The sequence below is a fragment of the Cynara cardunculus genome (genome assembly GCF_001531365.2).
Source record: "Cynara cardunculus var. scolymus isolate 2C chromosome LG 4, CcrdV1, whole genome shotgun sequence".
NCBI lineage: Eukaryota > Viridiplantae > Streptophyta > Magnoliopsida > Asterales > Asteraceae > Cynara > Cynara cardunculus.
The window spans coordinates 18,964,366-18,990,540 of NC_037531.1; the positions used below are offsets into that span (position 1 = coordinate 18,964,366).

Sequence of the window (26,175 nt, forward strand, 5' to 3'; positions counted from 1 at the left end):
CATGGTCTGCTGACCTATTTAATTAAAATCACATTTAAGGTTATATACCTAAAAATCTTTATGAAAACACCATTTTGTTTAATCTTATGAAATTTTTTCATGAAATTGTTTAATCTTGTGAAATTGTTTCATATAATACTTTTTTTTTGATGAAATTGTTTCACATATGATTATGAAATTGTTTCATATACTACTTAATGAAATTTTAATGAAACTGTTTCATATATTTCTCTAAAATTAAAATAATGAAGATGATAATATCCATGATTAACATTCTACACAATAAAAATAATTAATTAACCTCTCATAATTACAAAAAAGTGAACAAAATGAAAAATTATGATCGGTGGAATGAGGTTTTTACGATTTTTACAAATTGAATGGTTTTCATTTGATCGTTCCCATATATATATATATATATACACACACTTAAATAGCTCTTTAAAAAAATGACTTCCCAAAATTTTAATTAAAATCACATTTAAGATTATATATCTAAATATTCGATTGCGGGTTTTACATCAAGGGCAGACTCTTTCTGTAGGAGCAATCAGATGAAGCTTATTGGGTTAAAAGAAACAAATAGGTGAATTTAAGATCATTCAACCAAAAGTACCGCAACAAATACGCAAGAACACGACAACAAAGGAGTTTTTCACAATTGGCAACAAGTTAACAACACATTCTGCAAGAACGTCCACTTTCTTACCCATTAATAACCGGGAACAACACATAAAACAGCAAAGACAACACATCCCTGTACTTGATCACGATGAACAGAAATAGGCGACTCGCAATCTCGAGCTGATTCATATTCTTCTTATGCAGATCCAAATTCCGAAAACCACTTTTCATGGCGTTCGATATCAGATGCAGAAACACTAGGTTGGACTTTCGATATGGCTTCCTCGAAGTCGCACATGGCAATGGGATCTTTCGCGATGTCATCTTTGGACATGTTTTTAATTTCTTCGCGTGTCTTTCCAGCTATTTTACGTCGCATTCCATTTAAGGAAGCATCTCGACATACATTTGTCAAATCGTCACCACTATACCCCTCGGTTCGACGAGCTACATCACTGATGTCCACATCAGCAGCTACCTGATATATATAAACCATATCAAGATAGTTTCAATCACTCGTTCCAAAATATGCATTCACAATATTGAACACTAAACCCAAAACCTTAAACCCTAAAACAAAGTCCCGAAATCAAGCTACCCGGATATTAGGATGTTCTGGTTCAACTACTTTAAGGAATTACTTTCTTTACGGTATCGTGTAAAGGATTTCTTACACGAATGGCGATAATAAATAAGATGTTTAATTAGATATGCAATGTTCGATAGCAAAACATGGGACACTTCCCGTGATCCGGAAGTCCTTTGGGTAGATTCATTTAAACCAACCGTTTACATAAATGAGCTCCCTATTATATAACGAGTATAAAACATCTTCGGTGAAAAGGGTATGACGCTACCCTCTAGAGCGCGCTCACCAAATCCGTCCTAAGGTCATCATAAGGGAGATAAATCACATATTCCAAGGGTAAAAGAGTGGTGTCTGAAGTCAACCCTAGATGTCCCACTTCAAAAAGAGGTTTAGGGGCCATTTACCAAAAGCTTACATGTAAAAGTTACAATTCTCACTTACCTTATCGAATAACATTCCCGCCATCAAAACGGATTGTTGGCAAGTGTCTTTTACAGGGTAAAAGTCTTTTCCCTCACATATTTGATATAATTATCGGTCATCGCCATGCTCACTCGGAAAAGGCAAGTGACACTCGGTAAGCTTTGGTAACACATAGTTGTTAAAAGCATGCATGAGGAGCTCCTAGGCTCTGAGGCTCTTATCTTGCCCTTTTTTAAAGTCAAGGCTCGGCATGTGCACGAGGCTCATTAAAGGCCTACACCTTGGTTGAGGCGCCTTGTGGGCCTAGTGCGTCATAGAAAACAGAAGAAAGTAAGGGAAATTGGATTACTAGAAAGGGAAAAACGAGAGTAAGCTCTACAGAGAACTACCAGAGTCAGGGGCTCCTCTCCAGAGAATTCTCTCCTAGAACAGATAAAAATAGCAAAATAACTGAATACCCCTTATTCCCACCTCAACACTAACTTATTCCTTTCCTAACGACCTTCTGCCCTCTCTCTCCTCGTGTACACCTTCCAAACTATGGGCTACTTACCCATTTGAGTGACTATGGGCTTTTGGGCCTCAACATCAGAATTCCCAACAATGCGCCTCATAAAGGGTTATTAAATACCTAGTCAAACTCTAATATTAAATAAGTTTTCTCATCTTCTGTTCTAAAAAAATTATTAAATAGATGTCGTAAGTCAGACCCTAATATTAAATATCCGGTCCTTAGAACTTCAAGTCTTCTTCTCTATGAATACCCAGACCTTACAACTTTCTCCTTCTCGGCTCACACTTTAAACCCTTCTTGCTTCTGCCTCTATCGAAGTGTTGTTGGTCGCTGCATTGGGGCTTTTACTTGTTGCAAAATTTGAATTGTGTGCAACTGTGTGCATGTATACACACACACATTTTGATAAGATGCGCCTCGCACTCCTGAGGCCTGCGCCTCGTGCCTAGGCCCCAGGACACCTTTGCGTCTAAGTATGCCTTGAGCCTTTAACAACTCTGGGTAAACGACCCCTAAGCTTTAAAGACCAAAGCAGCAGGTTGATTCAATAACTTCTACAGAACATAATAAGCTCCTTTCTGAACTAGAATTATTATGATGGTAACATAATAAATCTCTTCATACATCTCCTCGAACAGATTGAACGAACAAAGATTGATCAGATAAGTGACTTTACCTCAACGGTCTTCAAATTAATCTTTATAAGCTCCTTTCTGCTCTCGAAATTTGGCAGAGGAATATATATTCGTTTTTCCAAACGGCGCCTACAACACCGGAATAAGCAAGAAGCACTGAATAACCAATTCCTATAGTAGAAGTAATAAAAGGCTGGAGAGGGGGAGAAAAGCAATGTTGTATGAGACTATAGGGGCAGGTTCCGTTAGCAACCTAATTTTCATTAGGAACCGGGGACTGCCCACATCGCAACACGTAGCATATTCATCAGGAATATGTACGTGTTACTCATCATGAATGTGTGATTAAATAGCACGTCCTTATTCATCATGAATGTGTGATTCATGATGAATATTCGTCCTGAAGAGGGGGGCACGTGGCACGTTGTAGGCGGTTCCCAGATTCCTAATCAATTATGTGTTCCTAACAGGACTTCCATCTAAGACTGTATATACCTTAGTGCTTCATCTATATCCCAAGGAAAATTTGTAGCTGCCAAAACCATCACTATTTTGCGACTACCATCTTCGTTAGTACCTGTGTTGTTTACACCATCTACCTGAACTAGAAGTTCAGATTTAACCCTCCTTGAAGACTCATGTTCCCCTGAAGCCCTACACATATATGAAAATAAATCATGTTTCAACAAGGATTCGATGTTGGAAGCACCATCCAATCATTTCTACACGAGAGAGAGAGAGAGAGAGAGAATGTTTGTGCAAAAGGGTTTGTAACAGGCAACCCTAAGCCGGCCCACACCACCCTGTCCTAAGAGCATCATGTCAGGCACACGTGGCTGACTATGTTTTCAACACTAAAGCCTGGCCCGGCCTGGCCCGACCTATAAAAGCCTAGGCCTTTTTTTGCACTGAAAAAGGGCTCAGAAGGCCCAGGCCCAGGCCCGAAAAGCCCGGGTCTTATTCACCTCTAAGACAGGATGGAACAAAAGCATGTTGTCCCACATCTAGTGCGGCATTTAAACTAGGAAAAGACAAGACTAAGTGGGAAAAAATGCAGTTTTTGTCCCACCAAAATAGGTGGAAGAAAAATCAGGAAGATGGGGACAAGATTGGTAAATTACTAAATTACCCATGTACATTAGAACTCTAAAACCTTCCAAAACACTTTCATCCACCAACCTCACTCTCGCCTGTCCAGTCAATTTCAGGTATATTTCAAGCATTCAAGATTTGGCGCTTAGTGCTTAAAAGAACAAACAATGCCTAATTACAAGCATACACAGATTTGACTCGACTTGAAAAGGAAAAGGAAAAACACTTACCCACGAGAAGTGCAAAGAGAATCAATCTCATCGATGAAAATTGTGCTTGGAGCATAAGCTCTGGCCAGGTCAAACAAACATCGAACCATGCGCTCACTCTCTCCACGCCATTTTGAAGCCAATGTAGCAGACGAAACATTAAAAAATGTCGTGCCACACTCGGTAGCAACCGCTTTAGCCAGTAGTGTCTTCCCAGTTCCAGGTGGACCAAACATGAGAACACCTTTCCATGGTCTCCTAATTCCCTGAAATCACTGTAAGATTAGGCCTGGCAGATCCATGGAAAAACACACAAGCAGTCTTCATGCACAAAGAAAACTATGTTGCTTGAAGAAATGCTGAAGTTTAATACACTGACTAAGAGGTCAGGTCTGTTTACATCCCATCCATCCGGACCATGCTTTGGAGCGGGATATATTGGGATTGTTTGGTTTGGTTTGGTTTGATATATACCGACTAAGCAGCATAAAAGTTCATTTGTGTTGTTCCCCTTTTGGTTTGTCGGATTGGAATGGATTTGGAGAGATTTGGTATTGAATTCCAATCCAATCCCATGTTTGGTTTGAAGGATTTCATTGAAATGCCACAAACATAGGGTTTTGAAATCCCATGGGGTTGTTGGTATTTCACGGGATTTCGTAAGATTTGTGTACTGGTGTTTTAAAATATGTTGAAAATGTTTGTTTTGTAATAATCAATTAATAAAAAGGTAATTTAATTATTTTTGTAATTTGTTTCTATAAATTATTTATAAAATGGAATTCAATTCTATTCCAAAATCCTACAAACCAAACACATCAAAGAATCCAAATCCTTCCACGAAATCCAAATCACTCAAAATCATTCCAATCCCGTGTTTGGTTTAAAGTAAAGTCAGTAATTGAAATCCTGGGATTTCAATGAAATCCCAAAGAGACTACCAAATGGGTTACCGGAAGAGTCCAGCCTCCCCAGAAGGTCAAGCCTTCAAACCTCACCAAAGGTAAGGAGTGGGTGTGAGTATATGTCTTCTATATATATTTAAAAACACATTCAAACCAACTACAGACCTGAAAGTAATCAGGCATTAATAAAGGTAGAACCACAGCTTCCTCTAGAAGCCTTTTTGCTTCAGTCAGCCCTGCAACATCTTCAAATCTGACTCCAGGGGTGTTTTCTAAGACATCTCTTTCAAGCATTGCAGCCAAGTCATGATCAGGCCCCTCATACTGCCCACGTTTCGTCGTTGCCTCTTCAGCATCTCCATTCTAATGATTGCAATGCAGATATTGAAATTAGATCCAAAAATCCTCATATTTAGATCAAATACCATAACAGTGTAAAACTCCCAAGCATTTTATAGTTTGACACTCCCTTTGCAAGTCAATATAAATTTCTGTTGTATGAAAGATATCAATAAATACTAGATTCAAACTATTCTAGCAAGTTCAATAAGGTGCGTTTGGTACGTGAGACAGTACAGGACTATAAGAAAGATAAACTTGGTGTTCTATGTTTGTTGCGACAAATTATACTAAGGGGTTGTTTGGTTGGTTTTCCATTTGTTCTGTATGGATTAATCTGTCTGTATAGATTGGGAAGGTTTTTGTTTGGGAGAGTTCTTTCATAGATCGAAGGAGCGTGTTATTTAATTGGGAGGGACAGGTTTGAAAAAAAACTTGGCTTTCTGCAAGCTCTACCCTATAAGCTTACTGAATAAGCCACTTTCTATATCATTAAGCCTCTACCAACATGGGCGGAGCCACTTCGGAGCCAGAAGTGGCCTTGGCTTCCCCTCAAACTTCAAAAATAAAATTTGATACAGTTTCAAACCTCAATTATCCACTTGAAACTTTATTTGTTCATATCAAATTCTTCTTTTTCTTCCTTTATAAATGCCAAGTTTTAATGTTTTATGTAGGTTTTAAAATAAACACGATACTTTATTGAATATACAAGTTTTTTTACGATAAATTTCATTTTTTTCAGAGGTCTTTTCTTACTTATATGATTATCTACACAAATCTTGTATTTTTTTTCTATAAGTACAGACATACTTACGTTGTGTAGGTTACTAATGTTTTTCAACTATTTTTAGAACAAGTATTTAATTAAAAAACATACATATAACGTTAAGCCACTACAAAACAGTCATATATAGCTGTCGAATAAGGTGTGAGTCTTATTAAGCTGTTAACAAACAGGCTCTAAGATTGGACATGACTGACTGGGACAAACATGCATTGTTTCTGTCCCACAAAAATAGGTGAACAAACATTAGGAGTCTTACCCCACCCCACCCCACCCCCATATATAAATAGAGAAGAAATTGCTCACCAATAAGAGTGTATTTAACCTGATTGCAAGAACAGTCTAACAAATTTTATGTGAACAAAGAATGCTATGCAGACCAAAGGGTCATCGGCCCAGCGGTATCCGGATTACCAGTAGAGCCCGGCCTCCTAGGAGGTCAAGTAATCAAACGTTACCAAAGGTGAAAAGTGTGCGTGAGTATTTGCCATACATAAATATTACATACTTCGGAAAAGAAAAGCAATGATATGCGATGAAACTTACCCCAGATTCATCCTTGGCGGAATTTGGCCTCCCTGAGCCCGTGCCCTTTTTCCCGTTAACTGATGCTCGAACTCCCGAGTTAGCCCTACCCGAAGCACCAGTTTTTCCTCCACGAGCCGTTGCTCCACCTCTGGTAGTAGAACCCCGAGCCCAAGCTCCATCTTGTGGTGACTTCCTTGTAGCCCCTACTCCACCTCTTGCAGATCTTCTATTCGAAGTATCTCGACTAGGTGGTCTCCAAACGTCGGGATCATCCATTGGTGCACCAGATGAAGTTGGGTACTCATCCAATGGTTCAAAAACGAATGATGATTTATTCGTAGATATAGGAGGTGAAGTTGGCCTTCTACCCACAGAAGTATCCTTGAAAGACCTCTTCTCGGAATCCAATTGCTTTACAACTTCAGTCTCCTCTGAGAGAGCTTTCTTTACGTTCATCCATTTTGAACGAACCAGAGGATCATCAAGTGAGTTCAAGTGCCTAAAAGGAGAACATAAATGTCTTGGAAATCAAAACAATATCCGAGAAGAAAGGTTGATATCTCTGGTATATTATGCAGAAACATAAATCTCTATTACAAGCATTATTCGTGTAATAAAACCAAACAAAATGCATAAACTCGTTTACTCGACTTAAGGATGAGAGAATATGTGGAACCCTTTAAGGAGAGAAGGGAAATTCCAACATATACCGAGGAGAAATGATCTATATCTAGCCAACATGGGACTCCAACTGTGCCCTTCAATGGTAGCTAAACGGGCACAGATTGTCCTAGAGTGTCAAGAGGGGGCTAGACGAGTCAAATTGCCCCAAAGTGTCGAGTCCCTAAGTGGTTGACCTTGGCTCTAATACCATGTGACAATATGTGGAACCCCATTAGATTACTCTCTAAAAGAACCCTTGAAGAGAGAGCTACAGTTCCAACATATATTGAGAGAAAATGCTCCAAGTCTAAACGACAAGGGACTCAAACACATATTGTCTCCGAGTGTCGACTGGGGGCTAGACAAGTATAGATTGCCCGAGAGTGTCGAGTCCCTACACTGGTAGACCTTAGCTCCAATACCAAGTGGGAATACGTGGAACCCCATTAGATTACTCTCCAAAAGAACCCAATAGGAGTGAAGGGAATTTCCAACATATATTCAGGAGACATAGTCTAAATCCAACCGACGTGGGATCCCCAACATGCCCCCTCCAACGGAGGCTAAACGGGCAAAAAAGTGTTGATAGGGGGATAGACGAGTACAATTTGCCCCAAAGTGGTCGACTCCCTGTGACGGTAGACCTTAGCTCTCATACCATGTGATGATATGTGGAATCCCATTAGATTAATCTTCAGAAGAATATCGAGGATAGAATAAAAGGGAAGTTGCAACGTATATCAAAAAGAAATGGTCCAAGTATAGCGGGGGCTGGACTCCAACAAAGGAAAACTTGGTGATTGCTTTTCATGAACCAGATGATCAACTAGAGTAGGTATAATGTTCCAAAACCTTTTGCCTTTCCAACAGATCCTCAATGGTTAATCAGTATATAAACTTCTGAAGGTAGATATCAAACAAATCGTTAAATTTCAACTAAAAACCTTCTAATTCTTCATAGAGCTAAACCTAGTAACTCGATTACAATACTTAACGACAATGTGCTTGTTAGATATCAAACAAATCGTTAAACTTCAACTAAAAACCTTCTAATTCTTCACAGAGCTAACCCCTACTAACTCGATTTCAATATTTAACGACAATGTGAATGTTATTGAGTGCATAATTGAACTGAAAAACAAAAGAGAGAGATGTGGATACTTGTTGATCTGAGCGATGGCACCATCGAAGAAGATGACGGAAGTATCATAGAGGCCTTCAACTGCATATTCTCTCGCCAATTTCAAATGATCTTGTACTCCTGCAATCGACGCACCTGCCATCTATAATCAATCGTATTGCCACCACAAAAAAAAAAGGTTAAATCTTAGGGTTTTTCTGATCACTTCTTAGGGAAATTGATTCAAATGAAGTGATGAAAACAGAAAACACTTTGGAAGACCTTCAGACGAAAGAGAAACAAAATTCAAATCTCCATTTGAATGTATATAAAGTAATTGAACAAATATGGTAGTTTATCTGTGAGTGAGGAAGAAGAGTGTTAAAGGGAGATGACGGCGACGGTTAAACGGCTCGGAGACGGAAAAAATTAGATGTGCTTTCGCAATCGGTCTTTTTTGTGGTTAGTTCTTGCCTGTTGTCCACGTGTCCTTGCAAACGCCAATCAACGGCTACAAAATTATCCATTTACATGACACCTTTTAACGTTAGAACCCTCCCTACTTCTTTTTCTAAATTTTTTATCTTTTTAAATGTACTAGTTGTGTATTCATACAATGTGATGAAAATTGTGAATTTTAATGATTTTAAAGTTTAACTAGTTTTATTAGAGAAAATTTAACGATAATATAAGTTACACTTGGTCTTTACATATTAATACAATTTATATGGTTTTAATTACAGTCTATCGATTAAAAAAATCGTATGACAGTTTAAAATCTAACATATTTAAAATCCAACATATTTAAACGACTTCACAAATATATTGGATTTACATCAAGAGCAATTTTTTAAGAAATCGAGAGTGAGACCAAGAATTCTAAAGCAATTGAATAAGACATGAATATAAGAACTTTTAATAACTCATGGTGAATATCAATTTGAATCTCACTTTGGGGGATGAGATAAGACATAGAGGTATGAGAAGGTGAAGACATGAGTGAAATGTGTCAAAAGTATCTTGGGAACATGAAAAGAAAAATGTAATAATGTGCATTGGCAACTTGTACTATAAATTGTCAAAGACCTTCCAGCCTAATGGTAAAGGTTTGGGCATGGCATAGTCATGAACCCAAGTTCGAGCCCTGGGAGGGGAGTGTTGGCGACATTTAAGTGGGGCCATGTTTAGCCTCCAAATTTGCCGGGGATTAGTCGGGCTTTGGCCCGGACACCCTTACAAAAAAAAAAAAAAAAAAAAAAAAAAAAAACCTTATACTATAAATTATTTTAATTGTAGATTAAGAGATTTTAAGATTAAATGCATAAAGTAACAATACTTAATGCATTATGAGTTGTTTTTAAGACTTTGTGCATAAATGTATAGTATTTTGTGCATTAAAAATTGTTTTTGAGACTTTTGATAAATCTGATTTATAAGGTAGTATAGATTATATAAAAAAAAGACCATATTGTCCCTATATAATAAATATGTGTTTTATCGTACATTAGTTTTTTTATAAATTTACATACATCTTGAACTCCCAACTTTCCATATGTTTATGGTAACTTTCTTAGCTTCACTTTTTCTTAAATGTATTTTGCAATCTAGGTTATCCCCCAACTTTCTATATACTAATAGCCTTTGTAACTTCTTCTGCTATTAAATTGCAGCTTTCTCCTCTCTTAAATGTAATTTTAATAAATACATCTTGCAATATCGGTTAAACTAACGGTCTCCTATGAAATATGTGAGGCCAAACAATCTCCAATGAAACCCTCTGTCCCTCGAAAGGTCTGTTGTTTTCTGATTATGTATTAAGCATATCAAGTGGATCTACTTCAACACTGACTTTCTATTTGATCGTGTTTCAAACGTACAAGAACTATTTTTGTTCGTTTATGCATACCTACAGTTTCAATATTCGGTAAGCAAATAATTTTTGGACATACACCATTTGTTGGATTAATTGAGAGTGTTAGTGGTATATTCTAACAGACCTTTAGCATTTGAAACGCTTCTTCAAATGTAAGTCGTAAGGTATTCTGCAAGTACTACACATTTAATGATATCAACATTGAATCATGAAAATATGTGATGAAAAATATTACTCCAAATCTTTTATTTCACAAATGGAAGAATAAGGGTTTAAACTATTTTCAAAGGCTTGAAGGGACACTGATTTCGAATAGCTCTAACTCTTTTTGGCATTTTTAATTCAAATTATCAAGCATTTGAGTAAAAATATGGTCCATGATGTACATTACCAATACGAATCAAATTATCAAATTATTTTAATATATTAAAATAATATTAAAGTATTTTTAAAAATTTATCAAAAATAAATAAAAAAGAAAATATTTTTTTAATATAGGACTGGTTTGGACCCAGTTTGGGACCGGGACCGGTTACCGTAACCGTTTATAAGTACCTTTAACCAGATCTAGTATTTTTTACATGATTGGAACCGGAACCGGTCCGAATTATTACTAATTGACCCCGAGATTGATTTGGACCTGACCCAACCCGTTTCAGACTGATTTTTGGTCATGTCTACGTAGATGTGTCAAATACTCTAATTATTATGATTTAATATTTTTTTTTCCGACAAATGTGATTTAAAATATTTTGTTTAAAAAAAAAACTTGAATCTTATTAGACAGTTGGCAGTAGTCCAAACATCCCCCAAAATCCAAAAAGATAACTTCAAACCGTTTCTTGTGGCGTCCCTCTATATCTGTTGATCCCACTCCAGAAAGCCACTGTGGGAGGACCATGAGTAGCTCATCAATGGCGGTGGTTATGGATGCTTTGCATCGACCATCGAAACCTGTGCTAACGCCGTCTTCATCTTCAACCTCAGCCTCACTTGACCGGAGTTTTAACTATAATAATCATCTATCGAGCAGGTTCCTTCCACTCCCGATAACTACCACTAGCAGCTTCACATCACATCGCATCACTTCTCAATTGCCCGTCCAATCCTCCAAATCAGGTATACTGAATGTATTTTACTCCAGTTAAACCTTAATTTTCCACCATTTTTTTGGAGATTGTTCATCAGTCATCGTGTATAAATTTTTTCGTACTCCTGTTGTTGTTTCTTCTTCTCACATACATGAGAAATTGTAGTTCCGTACATGATTGATAATGTTCGTAAGTAATAGATACGGCGTTAATTGCTTTGCATCCATGGTATTATGGTGTTTTGTTTGACTTCTCTTGTCCGATGGAAGGCACATTCAAGTTTCAAATTAGGTTTATGAGTTTGGGTACTTATTGAGTTGTGTGTGAGGAAACTTTTGACCAGTGATTTGATCACTATGTTAGAACAATGTGATTGTTTTAAATTGCTATGCCGTCATGATTGGGATCTTTCTACCTCACACGATTTAGTTCACGGATGTTCAATCTTTAAGGCTCGCGTTTTTCTGTTTTACGTGGTTTCAAAGCACAAACAATTAGAATCAAATTATCATTATGTACTTTTTGTAAATTAGTGTTGTGAACTGTGAAAACATTACAAATTTGTAATTTATAATTGTATTTTACAAAATTTCTAAACTGGTTTTGGTTTTAGAAAAAGTAAACATTTGGCAGGCATTGTTTTATTCTTTTAAACATAAACGTGATAACAACAAAAAAACAGAAGTTTTGTCAAAATGACTTGTTTCAAAAGAAGTTGAAAGGTTTAGGTGCTGATCAGACTTTGGTCCTTGAGAGGAAATTTTGTTCTCCCATTAGGCATTGTTTAGAGATCTCAAATCTTATTTATGAGCCTCTGCAAAACCAGAATACTATCTGTCATGGGGATGCAGAATGGATATTTAATGTACCTATGTTCAGAATATGCTGCTATTGTTGTAGGGAAAGAAGCAACAAATTTAGACAGAATTAGGTTGCTTTGGCAGTGGAAGTGCAAAAGTATTCAAAACTGGTGAAAACCAAACATATCAAAGTCTTTACAAGTGGATGCTGATGGTGCATTAATGCACATCGGCATTGATTTTTGAGCCGGTTGATCTTTATACTGCATCTTCTCTTGTATATCTATCTCCGAAATGGCTGAGACATTATTAATGCAGGTCATGGATGTTCTTGGATGCAAGACAACTCAACCTATAAGGATATTGTAGTCAATAATGGAAGGAGGCAGGGTCCATTTCGTTCTGTGTTTCCATCTACGCCTGCAGAAGTTTCCTCTGTGAAGGATCTCTTCGAGTTTATATGCTCAGGTCCCCTTATGGACAAACTTGGATTCACCCAAGAGACGGTAGCCAACTCTATAGACAAGTGGCTAGAGAAGGGATTTCACGTGTGTCAATTGTTTAACCTCAATGAGCTATACCTGACAACACCCCAGAAAGCTAGAATTTATCACTACTATATCCCTGTCTACTTGTGGTGCGAACAGCAGATATCTGATCACAGGTCCACGTTCAAAGAAGGAGATGATATCCCTCCTTTGGTGGTATTCATCTCATCTTCTAATTGTCCCGTCCTTGTTTGTTTATGACAGTGCCATTAAGCACAATAGGATATACTTCATAAAAGAGCGCAATAGTTAGGGAGAAAAGATGTTTTTAATCTTATAAAGAAAAGGATCTTTATACTCCCTCTGTCCCAAAATAAATATCCACAATAAAAAAGACATGCAGTTTTAGAAATTTGTAACTACTGCATTTTTAATTAACTAAATGACAATTTTATCCTTAGTAATAGAGGGAATAATTAATTTTTCCATCTCATAATTAAGGGTTAGAATTGGAAAGTATGCACTTGCTTTTCTAAGTAGACACTTGTTTTGGGGCAAACTAAACTAGAAATGTGGACACTTGTTTTGGGACAAACTAAACTAGAAATGTGGACACTTATTTTGGGACGTAGGGAGTAAAGTAATGATTAGGTGTTTGATGTTAAAGTTCACTACGTGAGTTTATGGCAGTTTATTGTCCTGATTTTATGTGCCGTTCTCAAATTGCTTAAGCAGCCTTCAGATATTTGCTTGAATAGTTTGCTAATGCAGAATAAATAAGCTGTCAGGTGACATCCTCTATTGTTATGCAGATTGGCTTTAGTGCTCCACAAGGTTGTGGGAAGACTACACTCGTCTTTGCTCTGGACTATCTTTTTCGAACTTCAGGGAGGTAGAGTGCAGAGTAATGTACATTTTATGAAATGACGATATGCTTATGGTTGTGAATTTATAATAATCTTGAGGAACTCAAGTATTTCTACCATGTTATATGTATCAGGAAGTCTGCAACTATATCCATTGACGACTTCTATTTAACAGCTGATGATCAGGTAAATACTCAAAGGGCGGAAGTTGACAGGAGAACTATAAATATGCAAGTAGCATGCATTGGTGCATATTTGTCACTAAAATTCATAGTGCATATGCATCAAAATGCATATTTGGTTCTCACGGTCCTCAAAATATTTATGGTTCTCATGGGATCTTTTCCCTACCCAGGGAGTACCTGACCACCTATAGTGTTCATCTTCTTCTGTTTTCTTGATTTATAATGTAGCTTAATTTTGTTTTAGGCTAAACTGAGAGAAAACAATCCTGGCAATTCTCTTTTAGAGGTACGATTCCAATTTGCCCTTTTCTTGAAAGCAGTTATTAAACACAACAGAATTGGTGTCACTTTTTAAGTAACTAGTTCACAGGAGGCTTTTTCTTAACCCACAGTTTCGTGGAAATGCTGGAAGCCATGATCTTTCTCTGTCTGTTGAAACACTGACAGCTCTGGGGAAATTGTCTAAAGAAGGTGTGACACTCATTCTGTCCCAAATGTTCATCCTATCTTTTGCTCAATCACAAATTCTAAACTAAATTTTGGGGCATAAACATTCCAGGTTTGAAGATGAAGCTGCCCAGATATGATAAAGTAAGCACCAATGTTCGTACATATATTTCTAAAAGACTTCGTGTCGATCATTGCAATTATGAGTTTTAGATTATCCTCAATGCAGTCTGCATACAAAGGTAGAGGTGACAGAGCTGATCCCTCCACATGGCCTGAGGTTGAAGGACCTCTAACGGTAAGCGAAACTCATTAAATTGAATGATATTTGAATGTTCAGATGCTATGCACAGCAAATTGCTCTTGGTTGTCATTCCCCATTTATGTTGGTGTAACTGCACATACCACCAGTGTGATGAGATAAACAGGAACAAAATCAAAATTCTTTGCGTTGTTGTTGCAAATTTAGATCAATTACTTTGGATAGACATCAAACCTTCAGTTTATCTGCGCTTTTTACTAAATAGACAAGGGTTTAAGTTTGAATTTTCTAATAACCTGTGATGTGACTTTTCCCCTCTTTTGTCGTTTAGGTAGTTCTATTCGAGGGTTGGATGCTTGGTTTTAAGCCTGTTCCTGGCAAAGTGGTCAAAGCTATCGATCCACAGGTTAGGGCACCAAGATCACACATATTACTTCTGTGAAATCATTAAACATGGCTTGACAATTCATCTGCAGCTAGAAATAGTGAACAAAAACCTCGAGGCTTATTATGATGCATGGGACAAGTTCATAAAATCATGGATTGTCATCAAAATTAAAGACCCGAGTTGTGTCTACCAATGGCGGTTACAGGTTTGTCATCATCTTGACGTTCTCCTGCAGGTATTTACAGTCTCTAATTGATATAATTTGGGAAATTGTTGCAGGCAGAGATTGCCATGAGAGAAGCAGGGAACCCTGGGATGTCTGATGAGGAGGTCGGCTTTATTATATTCATCTCACTTCACATCATGCTAATAGTATGTGTTAAGAGTCCAACATCAGGTTCCAACAAATATTGAGGATAAATGGTCCAAATCTAGCCGACACTCTCTAACTATAACATCCCCGGCCAACCATACTAGATATTGTTCACTTCATCCATACCTAGACTCACGGATTTGAAACGCGTCTGATAGAGGAGGTATTCAGTCCCTTATAAGGCAACCTTTGTTCCCATCCCCAACCGATGTGAGATCTCACACTAACACGACCCTCCAATGGAGGCTAGATCGATAGAGGTTGTCTTAGACTATCGAGAGGGTGCTAGATGCGTACAAATCGCCCTAGGGTATTGAGTTTTAGAATGGTAGAAGTTGGCTCTTATAACATGTGAGAATAATTCCTCTCCAAAAGTGCCTTTGAGGGGTGCATGAAGGTTCCAACTATAGAGGATAAATGGTCCAAGTCTAGCTGACGTGGGACTCTAAGGGTGCGTTGGACAGGACATAACAGATAAAATAACTAATTTACCCCTAATGAGTTGTTTATATATTTTATATATCTTTACTAATTATGTAATATTAAATAATAATAAAATAAATATTTTTTATAACAAAATATATCATTAGAATTTAGAAAGTATTCGTCAAGACAATTAAGGTGACACCAAAATGAAAAGTTCATGTAGTTTCAAATTTTAATTCTACACCTTTTCTATATTATTAATATTTAATAGATTACATAAATTAATCAAAACATAGAAACCATATAGAAATCATATTTCGAGGACTAGAATGCTACCTCCAATTCCCTGTATGTTCTCCGAAGTCGAAGGACTTCATATGGGCTGAGGACTTAGTATTGATTCATGCAAAGATGGTTGAAATACCAGAAATGGTATTATATCGTGGGGATTCAGACCGAATATTTGCGTTTGATCCGATACGGCCTGTTTTGGGCGGTAGAACGGGGAATCTGAGAATTTTTTTAATATCTTAGGTGGGCCAAACCTTTAATCTGGTAAAGTGAAAGTTTAAAGAGCATAAAATATAATAAATAAAATTTAAAAAATGAATAAAATGTAAAGAGGAAGATGCATTTGATGTTTTAGAAGAGAATTAAGTTTTATTTTGAGGTCACATTGATAAGACATAAGTCTGTTCCACCTTGTTCCATGGGGTGGGGGTGGAACACGTCTGTTCCACTTTGTTCCACATAGAAGTCCTGCCAAACATGGAACAATGATCCCTATTCTATATTGTTCTGTCCAGTGTACAAAACGTACCCTAACAGTATGAATAGGCTGCATACTAACTTATCTTTTTTTTTTGTGATGGGAGTTGCAGGTTATGGATTTTGTATCAAGATATTTGCCAGCATACAAGGCATACCTTCCTACACTCTACACGGAAGGACCAAAGGGATCAGATTCTAAGCGCACACTTGTTGTTGAAATTGATGAAGAAAGAAACCCGATCCTTGCTGGCTAAATAGAGGTAACTACTACTACAGATTCATTGTCTTACTTGGTGTTCATAGTCTTTAATTTGTATATTGGAAAAGCCTACATGGTATAATAATAATTCAATTTTTTCTGTCCTATTCTAGTGTAAATGAAAGGTATGCTACTTACACACTGCTTAATAAAAGTAGTTCTCTCTCTCTCTATATATATGGGTTCCGGAGAGAACAATTATTATGGTGGGAACACGAACTTTTATCTACTTGCATTCACATACCTTCTTTTACCTCTGCATTCCTACTTATATCAATGATTGAAACTTTAACCAATTCATTCATGTGGGTGTGACCGAAGGTATGTGATTAAAGGTGAAGGTGGATGAAGGTCCGTGTTTTTGTGAGCCATCAGATTAAAAAACTAAACCAAAGATTTTAGAAGTGTTCTCACCTGATGCCAACACTCACTCTCCCTCTCTCTCTATATATAGACAATTTATTTTACAAACCATAACCAATGTTTATATTAGGAAACATTCGAAATATTTATGAAAAATTATCATGGTCCAATAACTATGATTGTGATATATATATATATATATATATATATATATATATGGAAGATGCATGGTGTTAGATTAGGAAACAAAATGGAATTAGATATTTATTGAACTAGATGGACGACTAAGATTAGTTTGTATGGTTTGTTTCTAAAATAAACCTCCTCTCTAAACTTGGAGATGGAAGTCTTCTTTCGTTTATCGATTGTGAAGTAAGACCAAACAATATGAGATGTCCCGTAATAAAAACCAACGGATAATAAAACCAGTTGTTGTTGATACCTTCTACCACACATTGTCTAACCAAATCAAATTCTCTCTAGATACGTTCCTCAAAAAATCTCTCTCTCTCTCTCTCTCTATATATATATATAGAGAGAGAGAGAGAGGTTTAGGTTCATGGAAAAAACGCAAAAAAAAATAAAAAATTAAGGAGCACCCTAATAACCATTCATCTATCCGATATGCATATGTACAACATGCAGATATGCATATGTACAACATGCAGATATGCATAGAGACCAGGAAACATCTTCAATTACTTGTATGCACATAGAATAGTTATTAACGTGTTCCTTTGTTTTTCATTTGTTGAGGTTTTTTCCTGAACCTCACTCTCTATGTATATATTACTCTATATATATGTGTGTGTGTGTGTGTTTGTGTGAGTCTCTTCACAAGCACCATAGCAGTAGAAACAGTATGTAGGCACATACATCTACCTCAAATTAGACATGGCAAGTCCAGCAAAGATAGCACAACTTAGGAACTTTAATGAAATTAAGCATTTGATCAGTACAAAAGAGAGTTTTTCCACAGATAACAGACAGAAAATGAATAAGAAATGCAGTCTAGGCAGCAACTTCTGATTTCAATTATATGGGACTACTTGCAACAGCAACAAGCACAGTCCAAACAGCCTTCACATGTCTCGGAACAGCAACAGCAGCAAAACAATGTGAAGAAGCTGCATCAACATATATGAAGCATTAGAAATCTTTTATTTAGAAATGTGATTTAGGGGCCGTTTACCAAACGCTTACCGGGTAAGCGCTTATCAAGTGTTACTACCTTCCTAGGGAGCATGAAATATTGCGAAGACCGATGATCTTACCGGGTAAGTGTGGGAGAAGACTCGTACCCGGTGAGTGCTTACCAGGTAAAATACGTTTACCATCAATCTATTTTGATGGTCGAGAATGTAACTCGATAAGGTAAGGGAAGGTGGTGTTCTTGCCGATAAGCACTTACCCGGTTAGCGTTTGGTAAACAGCCCCAAAACACTTTGGCATAACCTCCATAGGATTACGAGCTGACAGCATGCTTGAAAACATGGAAGCGAGGAACATTTTGGGGCCGTTTAGAGCAACTCCAACCTACCAATAACCCTCTAAAACACCAACTTGTGGGCCCTCTCACACTAAAATACAAAACCCTCTCACACTAAAATACAAAACCTCTCCAACCGCACTGCAAAAATCATCCCCTCCAAAACACAACTCTCAAAAAGATTTACAAGAAGTGAGCGATATAGCACGCCATATTTGGCATTCTTTGTTACAAAAGGCATTTTTACCGACCGTTTTACTGGCCTGTTGGAGGGTTTTGACCGGCAAATATAAAGTTGGTAAGAGTGCTGTCTGGGTAAGAGCATCCATAATGATGCTTATTGCAAAGCTTTTTGGAAAGCTTATTGGCCACATGCTTGTGAAAAAGCCTCTTTAACACTGAAATTGAAAAAAAAATTCCTTGTGTAGTTACAAGCTAGGTTTTCATGCGGGTCCCACCTTTTTCTGGAAAAGGCTCACCCATTGTAAATGCTCAAAGCATTTACCGAGTAAAAGAGTTTTTCCTTCCTTACTTGGTCAACATCTAGATCATTTGTCGGTCAAAGTGTACGTAAAACGTCACCGTATGTTATGAAGTAAGGCAGTCAGCAGTTGGTAAATAGCCCCTTAGAGAAAACCAAACGAACTTAAAAAACAGGGTCTAGGGGTAGAGAGGCGGGTTTTTCGAGATGAACATTTAGAAAAAAAGCCATCAAGTAAAACCCAGTTTTAAGAAGGTGTACAAACCAGGCATACAGACAGCCCCTTTCTTCCTTGGTCTTTTGCACAGATTGATTGTACGACATCTCTTGTATCTTTGGAGCTTCTGACATCTTTTGGTGTGTGTGGATCTGGTGTTTCTAAAGGTAAACCAGTGCTTGTAACATTAAAGAAACAAAGGAGTAGGAGGATATGGGTATAAAGAAGGGTGTGAACATAGTTAATGAGAGTGGTAGTTGGTGGTTATCAACCATAAGTAGGCATTCGGTTTAGCCCCCCACCCCAAATGTGTCTTTCACTAAAAGTTAATAGCAAAACACCGTGAAAGTAACCTTTACAGTATTTTTGCTTTGAAGGTTGGATTTTTTTTACATTCACAGTATTTTACTGTGAACTTTCAAGTGTAAAAAAATGGTTTCACGTGAACCCAATCCTATATACATATATATATATATATATATATATATATATAAGGTTTAAGATTAAAAGAGAACTCTAAAAAGTAAAAGAACCAAAGAATCCATTCAAAATGTTATATTGAGATGATGTAACGAATGTGGTAAAAAAGGTGGTTATAATCACCTTTTTTAAGAAATAAACATATTTTCCTCAAATTTTTAACTAGAAAATACATTAAATATAACATAAATTGGAGTGAAACAAAATACACCAAATAAACGATCACTTTATTATCTTTAGCTTGACATTTATTTTCATATATTTTTCATCCGTTTTTTCATGGTTCTCCGGTTATTTTTTCAAGGCTCTCCCTTGATCTTTACTCTATATATTTAGGCCTGGTTTAGGTTCCGGTTAGAATAAAAGTAATAGGGAGAAGGTAAGAACAAAATATTCATATACCTTCATCTACATTCACGTACTTTTATTTACTATTCTTATCATTATGAATGAAACCTTAACAAATTCATACATGTAAAAGTGATTAAATGTATGTAAAAGTCCGTGAAAATGACTTAAAGATAAAGAAAAATTTGAAGAAAAAGGTAGATGAATGTAATTGAAGGTAATGAAAGTAATTCAAGGTAGATGAAAGCAATTGAAGGTAATGAAAATAATTGAAAAAAATTAAATTAGATTAAAAAGTCAACTCATCTAAAGGCTCAGAATTGTTTCCACCTTTTCACGATAACTGTTATTCTCACACGATCCATCATCATATAGACTTCACCAAAATTTACGAGATCTACGAAAATGGTTTTATTTAGATGGGTTTTTTTCACAACTACTATCACTAAGTCAGATTTCTTCAATGGAAGTTGAAGATTACAAGGTGCAATTCAAAAGGAACAGCAGGAGGCCAAATACGTATACGGAATGCTTGACACGTGTTCTTCATTAAGTGACAATTTCACAAAGATTTTTATTGTGTCCAAATATTTTTATCTTTGAAACTCACACTCAAACCAGTCAGGCACCATCTTTGTGGTTTAAACTGTTCCTTACGATCTAGGTTGTGGCGTTTAAGCCTCAGATGGGTGTAGTGAAAATCTTTTCTTTTACGGTTCGAAAAAGCCGTTACTATCATGAAGATTAATTACGCATTCTTGGTTGTTTGAGGAAATAGTTGGTTACACATAAGATGGTCTAAATACCAAATGATTACTCCAAAAAAATGTTATGTTTGATAAGAATAATCTAGCTTATTGAAAAGCTCTGTTCTGTTAGTCATAAACTATTTTTTTGCAATATTATTTCAAATAACATTTCAACAAACTGCTATTGGTTTTTTCCGTAACTTTTTTCAATTATATATCTATATTTTTTCAGATTCTTTCGACATGCTTTTATATATAATATTATGTTGTCATATGATTTATCTACTAGTTTTTATCAAACATGACTATTTATGAGTCAAAAACTTATAAGCGAATTTGTCAAACATAACCCAAGTTAAATGCAATAAAGATGGTCAGGTAACTTTGATGTCTCGTTGCACCAAACACGATTTCAAATCAAAGGTGCACGTTAAATTTTCTATGTGGAATTACTTGTTTGTTAATGTAAAAAAAAAACTCATTAATGTCACAAGAGCAAGATGAGGTTTGGAACTCTACTCAAGAGGGACGTCTCGTGAGTCGGGCTTTTAGAGATAAGGCCTTTTGGCAAGGCCAAGTCAATTTCCGACCACCGAACCCTACAACTGCTGAAGAGGCCCTATGGTATGGAGTAAAGGTAAGCGTGTACGCTGCTTTACAAGCGGTGTTTCCCTTCTTCACTTACGCAATATTGCTGGATCGGACTCTTCGATGGCATTTCATATCGAACTATGCAAATATGAATATACAACTTTTTGGGTTAATTGGTAAGAAAATGAACCATTAGTATAAATTATACAAACCAATTTCGGTCGTTTATCTGTTTATCTAATCTAATAAATATTTGTTTCAATGAATATTTTGATTATTTCATAATATAAAACATTCGAATCAATAATAAATAAACCCTGATAATATTTCATAAATATCAAAATCATTATAAATAAACTCTCATCATTCTTATAAATATTTTAATTAATTAAGTTGTATTTTGTATTAATGGTTGGGATTTATAAAAGATCTCCCCCCTTTATAAACCACCTTCTCATACATGAAAACCCCCAAAGTTAAAACATGGATCCAAAACGAAAACCTCACGTGTATAACATCGACTAATTAATGTTATATTGTGTTTTTAATATATTTCCTCTACAAATATAAAATCTTAGCAGACTGCTCTCCTTCGAGCTAAATCAGCAAAAAGATGTTTCAAAAGACGACATTAATGCATTACACATATTACCCGGCCCTTCCTGACAAATTAAACCAACACTTTTCTTCAATGACTTGGGGTCCAACATTTCACAAGTGTAGTTGGGGCTGCATTGTAGAAATTGAGACCAACAACATATCATCAATGGCTTGTTGTCGATAAAATCAACTCCAAAACTAGTAACTAAAAGGGAAAATTGATCAAAATAGCAATTCTGTGCAACTCAATTCACTTTTTAGCCATTTTATCAATGTGATTTTTGTTCTTTTTTGTGTAAACTTCATTTTCATTTTATCTTTTTTTGCATAATTTGTGTGATGAATATTTTCTAATTTGAAAATAGATTATACACAAATGTACAAGTTAGTTGCGTAAATTTCGGTTAAAATTGAAATTTGGTTAGGAAAAAGTTGATATTTTAGTCAATTTCTCAATGGGTAAATTGTATGAAAAAGTAACGTACTTTAATTTGATTCCTATTTTGGATAAAGTACTTCTAAAACTTCTATTTTTATATCTAAGATGTAAAATTTTAAACATTTAAGTCTTTGGGGTAATTGATTGAAACATTAACCGATTACCATGCTGATGTGGTGAGTGACAAGATGAATTTGGGTTGAATAGCAAATAATACTAAGTTGGATACCACATCACTCACTATATCAGCATGATAACCGGTTAATGCTTCAATCGGTTATCCAGGTACTTAAATGTATAAATCGTTACATCTTAGGTAACAAAATAAAAGTTTTAAAAATACGTTACCCAAAATATAAATCAAGTTAAAGTACATTATTTTTTTTATGCAATTTACCATTTTCCAATTAAAGAGATGAGCATAGTATGTACCTAGATGGTTAATAGCCTCCGAGCTTTTCATTAACCTTATCCGCTTACATGTTTCAACAAACATCCTTCAAAAAGACAACACAAAATGGGTAGTTTTTTCAAAACAAATAAAGCTTCAAATTAATCAACTTTCAAAGGGCAAACCTATGGGGTTTTTGGGATTGCTTGTTTAAAACAATTTATTATTTTTTACAAAACCTCTTATAAATTTATCATAAGTTAGAATAATTTAACTTTTTCAAAAACTCTTTATTACCAATTTAACACTCTGTTTATCTAAACACTCAAAAATGTTTATTATTGGTGTTACATTAGAGTAAGCCAATAAGTTATTTTTACAAGTAATCTCAAACAGCCCCTTAAACAGTGAGTCAAATTAAAGAGTGAGTCAAAATAAGAGATGGGACAAGAAGAGAAACTAGAAGGAAAATGTTTAGATTATGTCTTCATAAAAGTAGTCGGATAACGTTTTCCATATATGTAGTTATTGAGAGATCCAAATAAAAAGTGAAATATTGTGAAAATGTAAGAAAAAAAGGTTAAAAAGAAAGGTTAATATATGAATTATTGAAAAAAAACTATCAGAATAGTTTATACGTAAAACTTTGTATCGCCATTTCACATTCAAATCTTCAAATAGATTTTTTCAACGAATTCATATAAACTTTTTTTCGTACTTTCTAACAATATTTAACCTCTTATTTCATGTAGTTGAAAATAAATGTATGTACAGATATATGTATATAATATATATATATATATATATATGTATATAATATATATATATATGTATATAATATATATATATATATATATATGTGTGTATATATATATATACATATCATGTAGAGAGAGAGGGGCTCAAACAAAAACAATAACTAAATAACAAAACATGAAAATGGTCAAATTATGTGCAAAATCACCATGCTTTTACACTAACGGTTATTGCAAGGGTATGAGGACGATGTGGCCGCAAAGTCGCATAAATCGTCCGTGATTTGGTGTAAAATCATATATAATTCGACTGTTTTCTTATTTTAATGTTTGGTTATTGTGTAAGCATACTTACTTCCATGGAACATCACCAAATAACATCCAATCTCCATCCTTATCTTCATACGTTGGAACATGCTCTGATCTATTTACATGATTCATCATCTTCTTCTCATTCAACACATTGCCTGTAATATTAAACCTCAACAAGTTAGCTCGCACAGCTAAATATCAAAACCGAATTAGTAGATCATTCCACGACCAATATAATGTGTAATAGCTACTTACGGATCGTGAAGCAGGAAAACATCTCTTCGAAAGCACAAAGAAGCTGTTGATAACCTGTGTATGATTCTAGGTCTACTTTTCTCAGATACGGTGCACCATCAACCGCCACCTTTACGTATTTGCAGTTACTCTTCATTATGTTCTTCCGGTACGATCGCACCGGCGGCCATCCCACCACTCGCTCCCTGTAACATCATCCAGTTAGTTCACGATAGCTCTTACTTTCTCTAGCTGTATATACACACACACACCCCTATATATGACCAGCAAAAAGTAGCATATCGAATCGATCAACTTACTTTGAGCGAGGTTTTCCGGCGTCCAAATCCGAGCATTTGCCATCGGATTTATCTGTTTCTCGATCTTCAAAGCTACCTAGTTTCAAATCAATCACATCTGAAAAATATCGTTTCATTCCGGACTTTCTATCTCGTGATTCGCCTGGTAAACCTAAGGTGAGCTCGATTTCTTCAAAATCAAGGCCGCTGCGGCAACCGGCGGCGGTTGATTCCGACGTTGCCGTTGACATTTGATCGGAATGAGTCTTCAAAGATCTAATCTCGAACTTCCGATGCTTTTACAGAGATGTAGAATGAGAATGATGAAAACGCGTTGGTGTTCGTATAGGCTGTTGAGCGATGGGTTGATTTATACAGGGGGAGAGCAGGAACAAGTGTAAGTGTAGATTAACACGTGTCGGTCGATGAGTGGTTATCACGTTGACATCATGAAATCGTGGGGGTTTCTAGTTTGGTGTACCCCTTCAAGGTGGTCACAGTTTATTGACACCGTCTCTTCATTTTCTTGTCGGAAAGTGGTTTTTCTATAAATTTGAAACAATTTTTTTTATTTTTTTAAAGCATCTTCAAAATAATTATATTATAAAAAAAATAATGTACTTTAACTTGGTATTTATTTTAGATAATGTATTTTTAAAATTTTAATTTTAGTATTTAAAATGTAAAGTTTTAAACATTTAAGTGTCTGTATAAACAGTTGAAGACTAATTTTTAAATTAAAAAAAAATCATTTCACTAGTCACGTTAACAAATAACATTGAGTTGAATACCACATTATTCGTCACATCAGTATGATAACTGTTAATGTTTCAACCGGTTAATGTTTGTAACTTTTTATAACCCAAAAAATATATAATATATAATTTAAAACATTACATCCCTAAAACAACCAAAATACCCCTAAGTCGAATGGGTGATTTTTAATAGATTTAGTACCCGGGATTAAGGGACTGTTTACCAAATACTTACCCGATAAGTGCTTACGGGTAAAATTTAACACTACTATTTACTTACCGGGTAAGATTTTAGTTCACCAAAACGACATCGCATGTAACAATTCACACGGTAAACGTTTACCGTGGTAAGAGTCGTCGCTCTTACTTACCGGGTAAGACTTTTGGTCCTTGTCTCGCTCTTACCGGGTAAGATTTTTGATCTTTACCATATTCATCCTGTGAGGTAATGTAACTTAGTAAGCGTTTGGTAAACGACCCCTAAAACAGCAATAAATTACCATTGGAACAAAAATAACAATAACTTACAAACTATAAGGACGAAAATAGTAATTTCAAAATCACAGAACAAAAACTACGATCTTTCACAAACCACAGGGACGATAATCATAGTTCTCGATAAAATAAGTATGGAAAGTTAAATCTCTAAAAAAAAGTTACATCTAACACCAATAACTGATTGGTGGAAAAATTAAAAAAAAATTGAAGAATTTTACATTTATTTTCATTTATGTATTTTAACCTACGTTATAACATACACGTTGGAGTAAGAAAAAACTCTGAGGACAGTTTATCAGTTGCTGAATAATTTGGTGTAGAATGATTAAGAGACTCTCATGATATAGTGCAAAATGAAATATAATTGTTTGGTAATTGTTTACAACAAATTAGAGCGTTGAATGGTTAAGAGAAGCCTATGATACAAAATCATTTAGAGGATTTTATAACGATTAAGAGACAGACTTTTTTTTGCCAAACAATATTCATCTCTTAACGATTCACATATTGTCTCTTA

General features: G+C 35.7%; 3 protein-coding genes and 1 long non-coding RNA gene across 6 annotated transcripts; 1 reads left to right on the forward strand and 3 right to left on the reverse strand.

The window, feature by feature from the left end:
* Window positions 1-595: 595 nt before the first annotated feature.
* LOC112511290 (katanin p60 ATPase-containing subunit A1-like) lies at window positions 596-8,800 on the reverse strand. Of its 2 annotated transcripts, XM_025116857.1 has the most exons (8): window positions 8,711-8,800; window positions 8,470-8,591; window positions 6,664-7,144; window positions 5,157-5,354; window positions 4,108-4,352; window positions 3,281-3,439; window positions 2,827-2,914; window positions 596-1,102 (listed from the first exon to the last, which is right to left on the reverse strand). In XM_025116857.1, the coding sequence occupies exons 2-8, from the start codon at window positions 8,589-8,591 to the stop codon at window positions 821-823; spliced, it is 1,575 nt and encodes a 524-aa protein (XP_024972625.1). In that variant the 5' UTR covers window positions 8,711-8,800; the 3' UTR covers window positions 596-820. The 2 variants fall into 2 exon arrangements, with proteins under 2 accessions (XP_024972625.1, XP_024972624.1); XM_025116856.1 differs by having other exon boundaries at window positions 8,470-8,759.
* A 2,369-nt stretch (window positions 8,801-11,169) lies between these two features.
* Window positions 11,170-16,826, forward strand: LOC112511084 (D-glycerate 3-kinase, chloroplastic). The gene is made up of 12 exons (XM_025116494.1): window positions 11,170-11,420; window positions 12,511-12,896; window positions 13,493-13,572; window positions 13,681-13,732; window positions 13,976-14,017; window positions 14,124-14,202; window positions 14,291-14,322; window positions 14,408-14,476; window positions 14,772-14,846; window positions 14,917-15,033; window positions 15,108-15,158; window positions 16,509-16,826. The coding sequence occupies exons 1-12, from the start codon at window positions 11,201-11,203 to the stop codon at window positions 16,650-16,652; spliced, it is 1,347 nt and encodes a 448-aa protein (XP_024972262.1). The 5' UTR covers window positions 11,170-11,200; the 3' UTR covers window positions 16,653-16,826.
* Window positions 16,827-17,920: 1,094 nt separating this feature from the next.
* Window positions 17,921-19,526, reverse strand: LOC112511559. The gene is made up of 2 exons (XR_003069101.1): window positions 19,256-19,526; window positions 17,921-18,147 (listed from the first exon to the last, which is right to left on the reverse strand). It is a non-coding gene; the product is annotated as an uncharacterized LOC112511559 (long non-coding RNA).
* A 2,339-nt stretch (window positions 19,527-21,865) lies between these two features.
* LOC112511189 (auxin-responsive protein IAA1-like) lies at window positions 21,866-24,748 on the reverse strand. Of its 2 annotated transcripts, XM_025116707.1 has the most exons (5): window positions 24,427-24,748; window positions 24,128-24,312; window positions 23,916-24,027; window positions 22,847-22,911; window positions 21,866-22,104 (listed from the first exon to the last, which is right to left on the reverse strand). In XM_025116707.1, exons 1-5 carry the CDS (start codon window positions 24,654-24,656, stop codon window positions 22,064-22,066), a joined length of 633 nt encoding a protein of 210 aa, XP_024972475.1. In that variant the 5' UTR covers window positions 24,657-24,748; the 3' UTR covers window positions 21,866-22,063. The 2 variants fall into 2 exon arrangements, with proteins under 2 accessions (XP_024972475.1, XP_024972474.1); XM_025116706.1 differs by lacking the exon at window positions 22,847-22,911.
* Between the last annotated feature and the right edge of the window lie 1,427 nt (window positions 24,749-26,175).